Source organism: Xiphophorus hellerii, chromosome 16 (assembly GCF_003331165.1).
Source record: "Xiphophorus hellerii strain 12219 chromosome 16, Xiphophorus_hellerii-4.1, whole genome shotgun sequence".
NCBI lineage: Eukaryota > Metazoa > Chordata > Actinopteri > Cyprinodontiformes > Poeciliidae > Xiphophorus > Xiphophorus hellerii.
The window spans coordinates 14327776-14340298 of record NC_045687.1 but is presented as its reverse complement, the minus strand read 5'-3'; the positions used below and the strand labels follow the sequence as shown (position 1 = coordinate 14340298).

At 39.1% G+C, this 12523-nt stretch overlaps 2 protein-coding genes across 5 annotated transcripts in view; one reads left to right on the top strand and one right to left on the bottom strand.

Moving 5' to 3' along the window:
- Positions 1 to 392: 392 nt before the first annotated feature.
- Positions 393 to 5796, top strand: bri3 (brain protein I3). Its single transcript, XM_032586650.1, has 3 exons — positions 393 to 1006; positions 2442 to 2550; positions 4637 to 5796. The coding sequence occupies exons 1-3, from the start codon at positions 853 to 855 to the stop codon at positions 4767 to 4769; spliced, it is 396 nt and encodes a 131-aa protein (XP_032442541.1). The 5' UTR covers positions 393 to 852; the 3' UTR covers positions 4770 to 5796.
- Positions 5797 to 6034: 238 nt separating this feature from the next.
- The window catches only part of baiap2l1b (BAR/IMD domain containing adaptor protein 2 like 1b), a 32773-nt gene continuing 26284 nt past the window's right edge, over positions 6035 to 12523 (bottom strand). For 3 of the 4 annotated variants that reach the window (XM_032586647.1, XM_032586649.1, XM_032586648.1), the window contains exons 11-14: positions 12420 to 12482; positions 11267 to 11474; positions 6901 to 6947; positions 6035 to 6822 (exon numbers count right to left, since the gene is read on the bottom strand). In XM_032586647.1, the coding sequence (XP_032442538.1) occupies positions 6750 to 6822; positions 6901 to 6947; positions 11267 to 11474; positions 12420 to 12482 (391 nt within the window). In that variant the 3' untranslated portion in view covers positions 6035 to 6749. Of the gene's footprint in view, positions 6823 to 6900; positions 6948 to 10974; positions 11029 to 11266; positions 11475 to 12419; positions 12483 to 12523 lie in introns of all 4 variants that reach the window. The other variant, XR_004342322.1, reaches the window with a different exon arrangement.

Genomic DNA, 12523 nt, shown 5'->3' with positions numbered 1-12523 from the left:
TAAACAGAGTTGGTGATGTTTTCAGAGATAAACCAGCTGCTTATTATTCCAATGATAATAATAAATGCTATTATTAAAATCAGCTGGCGACAGGAGGCAATGTTGTCCTCTGTGTTGAAGAGGTTGGCGCTGCAGTGAGCTGCACGCAGCAGGGTATGGCAAGCTGATTTTATTTTTATTCTACATCTTTAATAACGCGTATCATTGGGGCCTGCCATAGACATGCATAGAGATCAGTGTATTGCCTTGCGAAGGGATAGATTATATATACACATGGCCACCATCAAGTACTTTGGTTTTGCGACATTTACAGGTATACATTAAATATGTACATATACGGTTTGCCATACATACTTTGTTTTTGTGCGCTATCCCTTTAAGAAGCCTTTCAATGCGCAGAGGCGCAACAGCAGCCCATCACATGATTCTTCTCTTGTGACAATCCAGACAGAAAGCAAAAGCCTTTCTGACTTCTAGCTGAGTTTTTAGGCGCTACGATGGTGCATAGCTGCTCTTTGGGCACCGAAGGACCAACTTCATACACTGAAATGGAATTAAGTTAGCCGTTTCCATAACAACTCGGATCATTCCCGTTGTAACGGAGGACATTTGGTGAAGACTTGGGGTTGTTGCGTCGCTTCAGACAAAGTTGGCGCATGGAGAGAGACGAAGTTTCATTTTTGCGCAGCGCATTTTCTTTGTGTTTTCCGCCACGAAGCCTCAGCCAGCATCGCACAGCGTTTTGGTTGACAAAAGCCAAGTAGTCAAAAATATTTTTTTGTTACTCCTACTTTGTTCGCTTAAGGAGCAAGACACAAAAAGACGAGATAAGGACACGGTCCGTCGGGTGAGATGGTGGACAACAAACCTCTCCTTCAGGACAGACCTCCCGCCTACAACGCCGTTCCGGGGGCGCATGAGTACGGCCCGCCGCCGCAGCAGCCACACGGCTACGGAGCCATCCCCGCTGCGGCCCCGCCGCCCTACCACTACCCGGATGGCCCAGGCAAGCAGCTCTGTTTATTTCCCTCACTGAGCAGAAAGTTAACTCTCCAGGAGGGAGACGATGAATTTAACTGCTGCTCGCTTTCACAGGGAAAACGAGGCTTTATTGCACGTTTTGTTTAACCTTTTTTTTTTTTTTTTACAGAGGTTTTAAATTGCCTTTGAAGGTTTAGTTACCAGTTTCGCATGCGCAGTTTGTGAAGAGAAATGATTGTGATGCTAATTATTAGAATAAATTAAAAGGTAAGCAAACTGTGCTATTAAATGACCTTTACTCGTCTTAAAAAAAATTAAACGCTTTATGTTTGGTGCAATTGTTTCTCTAAATGTGTTGGTTTAATGTGAGGTAGGAAGCCATTCCCCGACTGTGATTGTATGAGTCTATGCAGGAAGTGCACAAAAAACAAACTCCTGGTTCTTGTAATCGCATGAAGTTTCCTGTTTTTTTTTTGTTTTTTTTACTGAGCTGCCTCCTTTCTGGTAGATTAAACCAGTACGTGTCAACTTGTCATCACACAGCAGGTGTGCGCGCAGCTGTAAGCCTGATTAAAGTGTCAAAGTTCTCAATTGCACAATCTGACCTGCATACAAGTGGTCAGAAACAATAGACATGACTCCTTACATTGGAATGAGCCTGACTGTTTCCGTATGTCCAGTTAACACACACTGCCATTTTTTAATTTATAATACCTGATTATTATACTTGATTAGCGTATAAATTTTTAGACATCAAAGAGGAAATGTGGCGCAGGTTCCTCTATATACAGGTAGTAAATTTATAGCCAGCATAAAACTAAGGGGAAAGGAGATTATCAGGAGGAACGCATTCAAATTAAAATATTATTTTAAGCTTAAATTTGACAAGGGTATGAATAGGACCCAACTCTACATCTCAGACATTATGAAATTTATAAAGAAGTGTCATGAATTTAATATTTGCCCCCTTTTTAAATGGCGAATTTATAATAATGTGTTTTGAAAAGTAAAAGAACTGACAAATTGACATGTGTCAAAATATGGAAGCATAATCAAACACTCCTGTTTTATCACCTTGGTAATTTGCTGGCCAAGAAGCAAAAATGTGAATTTATTTTTCTTATTCATGAAATGCCTCAGAATTAAGAACTCGTCAACCAACAGTGCACTTATTTTTGATTGATTAAAAATGACATTGTTTAAAAGATGCGATGCGAGGTAAAATGGGGATGATCCTAAAATGTATTGAAATCACTACTTTCACCCCGACAAAGAATCTGTAGGTGATTAAACTTTTAGAATAACTTTAAATAAATAATAGTCGATTTACAGCAACACGTATAATTAAATATCAAGCGAATTCCGTGCTTCAGATCTGAGTCCAGATTCTCTTATTTATTTTAATTTGATTCATGTCGACACAAAATGATAACATGACACATTTTTTCGGGGCCTTCCAGGATACCCACCGGCTCAGATGGGCCCCGCTGTTTCCCAGCAACCCTACACATCGACCTATGCCATCATCCAGCCGTCTGTAGTGGTGGTGGGAGGCTGCCCAGCTTGCAGGTGAGGACCCACAAATGACAAAGTGTCTGAAACCCATAACTAGCCATTCTTCATGCAGAACAATACAGAGCGTCATGTGCTCACAGAGTTTGCTGGGGTTGTTCTGTATTTATTTTTTTTATTGCCGTTTCACCTATCGGGAAGCTATCAGTGTAGATAAGATGAGTGAGTATGACATTCAGTTTTGGGAGTTTCACTGTGGTGAGTCAATGTCCTGTCAGTCAGCTGACTTCGCCCCATGGACATGTGATGGGGCCAAAGGTAGCGATAGGGTTCAAGTCACACGGATGGGAAAGTAAAATGGAACGATGACTAAGTGGTGTTAATTTTTCTGGAACAAACCAAACAGGTTGTAGTTGACATTCTTTACCGACACATGATGGACACTTCCTTTGATTGGTTCATAACAACGTAATCAGTTTGTTCCAGGAAACATGGAGCGTTTGCTCTCTATCCTTCCAATCTGGCTGCATCTGAAACTCGGCATACTAATGTAACTAAAACTAGAGTGGAGCTTCGTTTTCCTATTAATCACAAAAATAATGAATAGCATCAGTCATAGTTCTTCTTTCTGACATCAGTGTTACAAATACCTTGTGCAAACACTTGAAGAAATTGCACTGCAGGAAGCGGAGTGATGCAATGATAGACCAAACATACACTACTTTCTTGCTAATCTTAACCTAGCAATAGTTTAATTTTAAACAACTCAAAGCAGAGTTTTTACTTGGTAGGATTCTAAATTGTACCTACTTTAAATCTGACTTTCCACTTCTGTTTCCTGAAAAGCTTCCTCCGATGCTAGTTGGTGTTTTTGCCATCTTGAGAGCCGGTGGCCACATACAGTAGCCAGGAGCTGGTCAGAGTCGATGGGCAAACTGTTTGGAGGAAAATCTGTTTGCAGCTGATTTGCAGAAAGACCCTTAACATGCATCCAGAGCTACAGTAGGACAGTTTAGATCAGAATATAGTTAGAATAGGCCAGTCAGAGCGAACCCAGTGAGAGAGCTGTGGCAAGACTTCTTAAAATTGATGTTCACAGAAGCTCTCTATCCAACCTGAGTGAGCTTGAGTTGTATGCCAAAGTAGAGTTAGTAGAATGTCAAAACAAATTCTTAAATTCATAGTGTACTTGAGGGAAAGTATTATTCTCGTTAAAACACCCTTATGTTTATAAGTTGGACCTTTTTAAACTTAGCCTTTCACTTCCTGTCTTCTAATTCCTTAAAAAAGGCCTCAGGCCACTGTGGTTTTTGTGTTGAAGTCATAAGATGCAGTTAGCTGTTTGTTTTTTTTTAGTGTCACTCTGGGTCAAAGCTGATTAGGAACAGATATGTAATAAACAAGACGTTTTATTTTTTTTAATTTTTACAAGTTTTTAACGTCTGCAACTTGGATATTCAACTCTGCTGCTAAATTCATGTTACTTTTCTTTACAAATTTGGCATTTATTGACAAATTCTAAGACTTTTTGGACAAACTTAATAAAAGTAACAAAAGCCAAACTTAATCCCTGCTGGGTTTTTAGCACTGTATATGAATTGAACGTACAAAGGAGAATGGCATGAAATTATTTTTTCCTGCTTTTTATTTCAATAAATTAGGAATAGAAAATGATTTAAAAAAAAATCAAAACGGGTCTCTCTTGTAAATTAAGATGTTGAGTCTCTATAAGGCAGCCTGTGCAAATAAAGTTAAAATAAAAACTGATTTTTTTTTTGTCAATTTCTTATTCTATATTGTAAAATCTAAACAAAAACTGATGCAATTTATTGTTTACTTTGTAGAACACTTCATACCTGATCTTCAACAGATTTTGATTTAGATAAAAAAAAAATCAAATAGGTGTTATAATTTTAACAGTTATCTAAATTTCTATAGTACCGGTAGTTTAAAAGTTAAGAATTCTTTTAGGTCCATTTAGTTTTTGCATCTTGGAAGCAATTTTTTTTGAGCAAAACCAAAGAGGACAACTTTGACTCGCTGAGTTGTAAAGTTTGCTGCCTCCTGTTCCACATGATTACATAGAACGTTAAAACTGTTTCCTTTTAAAACACTAGAAGCCATCAATCCATCTCTTCCACAGGGTTGGAGTCCTTGAGGACGACTTCACCTGCCTGGGGATCCTGTGTGCCATCTTCTTCTTCCCTCTGGGCATCCTCTTCTGCTTTGCTCTGCGTCAGAGGAGGTGTCCCAACTGTGGCGCCACCTTTGGCTAGAGGGACCAAACCGCAGCTCTTTCACGCACTTCTCTCATTCACACGCATACAGAGTTTATATATATAAAAAAAACCAACAAAAGATAGATTGCAAAACAAATTACAGTCAATGAAATCTGTTTTTCATCTGCAGGTTTAGGATGTATTTTATCACAAGTTTCCAGCTGTTGTCAGTGCCTTTGCTTCATACAGAGTAATCAGATGCCATCAGTTTTTTTTTTTTTTTGTAAATGTTTAGGGAATCTGAACAGATTCTTTATTTTCATAGTCAGAGCCAATTAAACTTTTTTTTTTGGTCTTAATATTTTTCTTTATTTGCTTGCCGCTGCCATATTTTAGTTAACTTTGTACTCTGCTTTTTTTTGTTTCAAATGTATGCATGGCTCAGTATGTTCCACATAGGCATTGAGATAATGCTGTGATTTAAGGAAAAAAAAAAAAAAGGATTATCTTATGGACATTACCTTCTCTGGCTCAAACAATGGACTTATGCCTGACGAAGCATTTTGCCTGTTTTTTTTTTGTTTTGTTTTTTTGTTGAGATCATTTCTTGGGGCCATATTTTGCACTGACAGTTTGTCCAATGATGATTCTGCTGGGTTGAGCTTCTCCAGGGCCAATGCAGACCTCAGGTACACACAATCTGACATGCCCTCGACTTTTACGACCTCATCGTTTTGACTTTGGATTTACTTTGAGGACTGTTTTTGTTAAAGCGCAAGCTCCTCTTTTAACCTCTAGAGGATTGAGTAAAGGCTGAAGTATCTTATATCCTCAAATTTTCAACTCCATATTTCTATGACAAATCAACTTTCCTCCCAGCCAGACAATCAGCTGAGAATGTCCATGTCTTCCTCCGCTGCAGGATCCTGAAAATGTGTTCATGTCGGAATAAGTAATAAAATTAAAATTACTGGTATGAGGGAAAAAAAGAGAAATGGCGTTGGAAAACACACTAAGCACGCTCTTATGATTGAAGTTCTTACTTTTTATATGAGTTACTGTAATTAAAAAGTAATGCTATTTGTGTCTTGGATTTTTCTTTTCTTGCAATGTTATTCAAACCCCTTTAACTTCACACTTAAACCACAAACTTCTGTTTTGCTTGCATACAGAAATATTGTGGCCCTTATAAAATCCAGTCTTTCAGAAGTCACGCAATTAGTAAACTGCACCATTTCTGTTAAAACACAGATGTACCGTGACTAAATATAAAACCGCTTGAGTACGAGTACTTCAGAAAACGTCTGTAAATAAAAACAAACTGAAGAAATAAATCTTTATTTGTTACATAGCAAATTATAAGGATGTGATGAATGATGGAAAAGCATACGTGTAGTTTTACCATCTGATTGTATCAGAAATGCACAGATGGGATAAAGTACAGGTAAGATACTTTACAGTATGTATGTAGTATTAAGGCACAAGTGTCCACATTACAAAAAAAAAAGAAAATGGCCCAACAGGCATTGGATAACAGAGAATCAGTTAAATGTACAAGAGGATCAAAGCAAATCCTTCTGTGCCTTTTAGGACATTTTTACATAATCTTTTTCCTCAAAACATGTCTAGTGATTTTCAACAGTTTACAGATTAAAGCCTGAAATGTAGTAGTCCTCCACAGTATTGTTTTCTAACCATAGAATGGTTTCTAACAGTCAGACAAGCAACATCAACGGCATAAATACATCACAAGATTCTCTTTGAGCAGTTTTTAATTCATCCATGTCTCAAGTGCAAGTTAAGATGTGTCCATTTAAATCTCACCGACACACACAGACCGACTAAAATATAGCCATAGAAAATTTATATATCATAAATAGGCATCGGTTCAGGTACTAAAATACTTAGTTTACCGTATCAGTTCGTAGCAGATTCAAATGGCCTTTTTGCCCCTCCGCCCTGACCCAGGAGAAACTGCTGGACCAGAAAGGCAGAGGGTCAAACGATGAGCTCGGAGATGGATGGAAATGTTGGAGATCAGATGACGGGCGCAGAGCGATCGTTAGTCACAGTTGGTCGTAGCCTGACTGTTGCAAATGGATTTCCTCCGCTGTGAAGAGCAGACAATATGCGCGGTTAACACAAGTTTGAGTGCAACAAAAGCAAATGTTGATATTATGCAACCTACGCGAGGAAAGCAGGCGGAGGTCTCGAGGTGCCGTTAGACTGTTCGGCCTGTGGACAAAACACACACGTCATTGTCTGCATCAAGGGCAAGCAGCTTGATGTAAAAGTTCACAATGAAGCACAACACCATGATACATCATAAAAACGCACATGACGACAACACCTTGCTGCTGATGTCACAGTTACACTGATTCAAACGTGGGCAAGTTTACAATCCGAAAACAGTTTTATGGACTGCACAAGAATGGACGATCGGATGAATGGGTTTGACATCAGCGTGCAAAAACTGTTACGTCACACGGACTCATGTAGAACCTGGAGTTTCAAGAAATTCAGGTCTGCTACACAGTGAACCATGCAAATGTTTCCTGTAGCAAGCTAGGTTTTACGATCCACTGAAAAAGCTTTTCTCTTTTAAACCTTCCCACCTTTTGTCATATTACAACCACAATCAATTTAATGGAATTTTGTGCAGACCAACACATAGTGGATAATTACGAAGAGGGATGTGAAAGATGAATGTCTTTTGAAAATTCTTAAATAGAAAGCAGAGAAGTCATAAAATGTGTATGTATTAAGCCCCACTTAGCCCAATAACCCTAAATAAAATCAAGAGAATAGCATCCAACCGCCTAAAATCTAAACACAGAAGGCGTCAGAGGCTAATCGTCTACATCATACAAAAAGCAATACGCGGAGGAAAGCTAACACTGCCAACCATCCCACTGTGTATTTTTGCTTTTCATTCATTTATTTTGTGACATGTTTTAAAGTCCGGTCATCCTTTTCCTTCCACTTGGCAACGATGTGCTACTTTGTGTTGGACTTTGACATCAATTTCAAACAACAGTTTTGCTTATTTTGAGGGAAAATGGGGAAAGTAGGAATACTTTTCATTACTGCCAAACCTCTGAGGTTACATAACTTGGGTTTTAGTTGTGTGAGTTTATAATCCGTAAACACACTCTATAGGAATAAAAACAACGGACAAATAGGTCTGACGTTGGCATGCAAATGCAAGTTTTGTTGCATCACAAGTCAACTCGTGGAGCCTGGAGCGTCTGAAAATTCAACTTTGCTCCACAATGACCAACGTAAATGTTTGCCGTTATAAGTTAGCCTTTATGCAAGTTTGCATAAAAAGGGACAACAAATTTGTTATTACTTCTTGATGCTACATCTTAATGTGGATTCCTAAATCTGTGCTTTTACTGAATTAAACAGGCAAACTTGAATGCCTTGGCTTGTACTCATATGATAAGCTAATATTTGTCCAAGCAGTCTTTTGCAATACTAACATTTTGCAGCTCCAAGCAAAAGTATTTGGTGGATTTTAACTAGTAGTTATGGTTTCAGTCAACAGTCTGAAAGGCGCTTTAGCCTGCAGTGCCAAGAATGTCCACAAGACGGCAGAAGTGGATAGAAATTCCAGGGGCTCTGATCATTTTCTTCACTATACTTTTTTCTCCAATACCCAGCTTACATATGCTAAATAGAAGTTTGCCTCTAGTCTTCTCTCTTGATTACTTGAGTAGCTCTCTCTTCTTCCCTATCTATTGATTCCTGTGACTTGTTATCTTTTTTTTAAAAACAAAACCAGTGAGGTTGCATTTTTTGTCAAGGTGAAAGAGCATTCCAGGGTAACCTCACCTCCCCCACTTCCCCATTCCCACCCCCACTGTGACATCTCTCTCTTCACACCTGATCTGGACCAACCTGCATCAGACTGATACAGATTGGGATCAGTTTTTGTCTCAAAGCAGATGAAAGAATGTGATTAAAAAAAAACTCAGGGTTTATCAGCTAGCAAGAAAAACAAATACTTTACACTTTATAGGTGACAAAAATGTACACATTGTTAGAAAACAACAATACTTTATAAAAGTGAGGAAAATTCAAGCTCGCTGCAGCTACAAGTTTTCTACCAACATAACAGCCACCCACTTGGACACTTCGCTGAACATAAACCAGCGTTTTATAATCTAATGTACAGTTAGAGGTTTTTTCCCACACAAGTCTGTTCGGTAATCAGGCTCTCTGTGTGCTGCAGCAGAGGTATGAGACTGAAAAAAGATTGAAGGATGAAGATGAATGAACAAGCGAGTCAGATCTTGAAATAGCTGTGAGAAAAACAAAGAGGAATGAGTGGCAGAGATGGAAGAAAGGTGTCGGGTTCATCCGAGTGAAATTCCAAAATAACTTCCAGCCAGTTATGGAAAAAACATTTGTCCCCTGCAATGTAGGTCTGTTGATAACACTGTTGATAATGTCTGTCGACACTGTCTGTTGATAATCAAAACCAAATGAGAAAAAAGTTCCTACTATGAAATGATGTACACTGAATGTAAATCTAAAAGTGTCGGAAAATGTGTGAAACACTTAACCGGCAGCATGCTGCTGCGCAGGCAGCAAGCTATACGTTTACATGGCGTGTAAGTGATCATAAAGACTCATTTGACCCTGTCATACGGCAAACGCATTTACATCCGTCCAGCTGGGAAAAACTAAAAAGCTTTGGCAGACAGAAAACCACAGCTTTGCCTGCGACTTTGCATACGATGCAAATGAAAGGTCATTTGGAAAGAAGTGAATGTGCTGGAACTAGAAACGGCTGTCAAAGAGCCATTTATCTGATATCTCTATTTTATAAAGAAAATGGATCTGGGTTAGTCACTACGATGTTTCAAATGGTATTTTGAAAATCCTATGAACCTATGTTAAAACGATAGGAATTAACAGGAAATGGACTGAAACTGAACAATATGCATCATGGTGGTCCAGTGTTTTCTGTTCTTGGTAACCAAAACAAAAAGGCATAAAAGGATTATTTTCTTTTGCTACTCGCTCACAATGGATAAATAAACTATCCAAAGGATAAATTGCCTTAATTATTCTCTCTTGTCCATCTCATTTGATGTTTCAGAGGTAACCTAATTATCACACGAAGTCCACCTGTGTATAATTTAATCTAACAATAGACCCAGCTGTTTTGTGATGGCTGTCCAGAGAACAAACACAATCGTTAGGAACGAGGGACCAAATCAGACACATCAGTACTGCTGATTCCATAATATGGGAACCTAAACTATGGCAAGCAGAGCAGCATAAAGAGAAGCGGTCATTGTAAATCTGGAGGAGCTGCAAAGATCCACAGCTCAGATCCGAGAATCAGTCACAAGGACCACTCAGTCATGCACTCTTCAAATCTCCCTTACGGAAGAATGGCAAGAAGAAAGCTGTTGCTGAAATAAAGTCCAGTTTGCAGTGTGGAGGAGAAAGAAGCTCATAACGCCAAACCTTTTTGGCCTACATGAGACGGTAAACCAACAACCTGAGCACGTCATCATCACACCAAAGCACTAATGTTGAAAGGGCGGTTTTCTTTTATTATGATAGTTAAAATATAGATTTTTAACTTTTGTTCCACTTCACAAAAAAGCTATTTTGTGCTGGTCTATTACATAAAATTCACCCCACATCCTCTCCCCCCCAAAAAATTTAATTTGTGGTTGTAAAGTGACAAAATGAACAATTCCAGGTGCATTATTATTATTTGCAAGGCTTTGTTCACTTTTCCTTTTTGCCTCCTTTTTTTCTTTTTAACCAGAACAGGCTAATTTACATGCAAACTGATGATTACAGTAACTGTAGGTTATGAATGACTGACATCAGATCCTCTTGGTTCTCCCTTGTAATTTTCCTCGATAAACCGGATTCTTGCAGGTCTAATATGAATAGTTGTAGTAATACAACTTGAGGGAGGTGGGGACTTTTTGTATTTAAATTGCTCTCTGTAAAGTGAAGGTGACAACTTCCTGAAGTATGACAAAGTTCCTTTAACACCTGCAGTAGAAGCAGTTATCACACAAATAAAGTGAGAATAAAAAATCTCAGAAATAAAACAATAAATATGTACCCTGTGCAAGTTGAAAATATTTGAACAGTATACGACTTACTGAATCCCAATACTGGATTGTGTGTCGCCATGCTACACCGAGTATATCTGTGTGTGTTTCTGTTTCCTGGACAGACACATAAAGCTCATCGGACACCATCTACACACACATACAAGTACCTTCATCACCAGTCAAGATAAGGCTGTGCAGCTGAGGGTACTGTAGCCACGATGCTGCAGATATCAAGTGAGACATAAACTTCACAAAGCCAACTGAGCCAGCACAAGGAGAAAGCTTTGGCAGAACACAGCAGATTAGATTGTTCTGTACACGGTATCAATCTCAAAACAACTGCTTTTTTTAAACTCTTGGCTTAACTGGACGAGACTCGACATTTCAAAGGACTCCTCTAAGAGCTGTGAAAATGTCAGAGAAATGGCCGCTGACCAAGTCTCCCGCCTGCTGACTCACCGAGTTCTGATCAGAGGAGGTGGAGGATGCTGCCGAGGGCGTGGGGGAGTGCTGGTGGTTATTTGTAGCGACGCTTACGGTGGACAAGGGTTTGCTCCTGATGTTGTAGTAGTCCGTCGGGGGAAGCACCATGGTGGCCTCGTCTGTCTCTGTATCTTGATGGTGGAGGTTGACCACGCTCCTGCTGCGGAGAGGGGCCGTAGCCTCACTATGGAGAAACAGGTGGAGGAGAAGAAATGTGACAAGAAGAGAAGAAAGTTTTATTACCAAGTGGCTCCAATATGTGTTTGGTTTCCATTAAAGGGATCAAATCAATTTGGTAACTGGTCAGAAGTGTCAATACAATCATGAAGTACACGGGTTTTGGATACATGACCTTTAGTCAGTTGCAGAGAAACTGCACACTTAAAGCTGTATTTAAATTAGCTGGTTTCCTGGCATGAAACCAGCTAAGCTTAGTCCACACATTTTTCAGTAGGAATGACCCTCTCTAGCAATGAAAAACTCATTGCTAGAGAGGGTCATCCATTCCAAAAGCAACATTTTTGTATTTTGGGATCATTACTCTGTTAAAATAAACAATCATTTCTGATGAGGAGGAGAAGCGTTTGATCCAAATCCTCTACATGAGATATAAGGACATTAATAAAAATGACCAAGACGAACCCAGGAACCACCACTGCTCCAATTTATCATTAAGTGGAAGATGCTCGATCAGCAGGTGTAGTAGTCCATCAGGAAGCAAAGTTGTCATCAAAATAGGTTATGTAGATTACAATCAAGAGGCTTTGCTTCAAATCCAATCAAACCATTAAAATCTCAAAGTATCATATTCATGACGACAATGAGTTAGTATATAAAAGTTCTGATTGTAACCAATGCCTGGCCAACTAACAACACATGTGAAAAAGTTGGTCAGTCAAGGATTAACTGCCCAACTTTCTTTCTCACTTTTTTTATTATCCATTTTCCTAGAATGTGACTTTAAACAAACAGGAATCAAAAGTTGAGCAACAGGTGAAAACCCACAGGATTAGAAAGGTTATAACTTCAATAGAAGTAACTAGAGGAAACGCAGCCAACAATACAGCCGGCTGCAACATGAAACCTACCAGTATGTGTGTGTGCTGACTGGAATGCAGAGTCCCCTTACCTGTTGTTATTCACGAGCTGCTCATTGACAGCGCGGCAGTAAGATGAAGGGAACCAGCCCCTCCTGAAACACAGAAACAAGGAAGGAGACTCAGAAATATATAA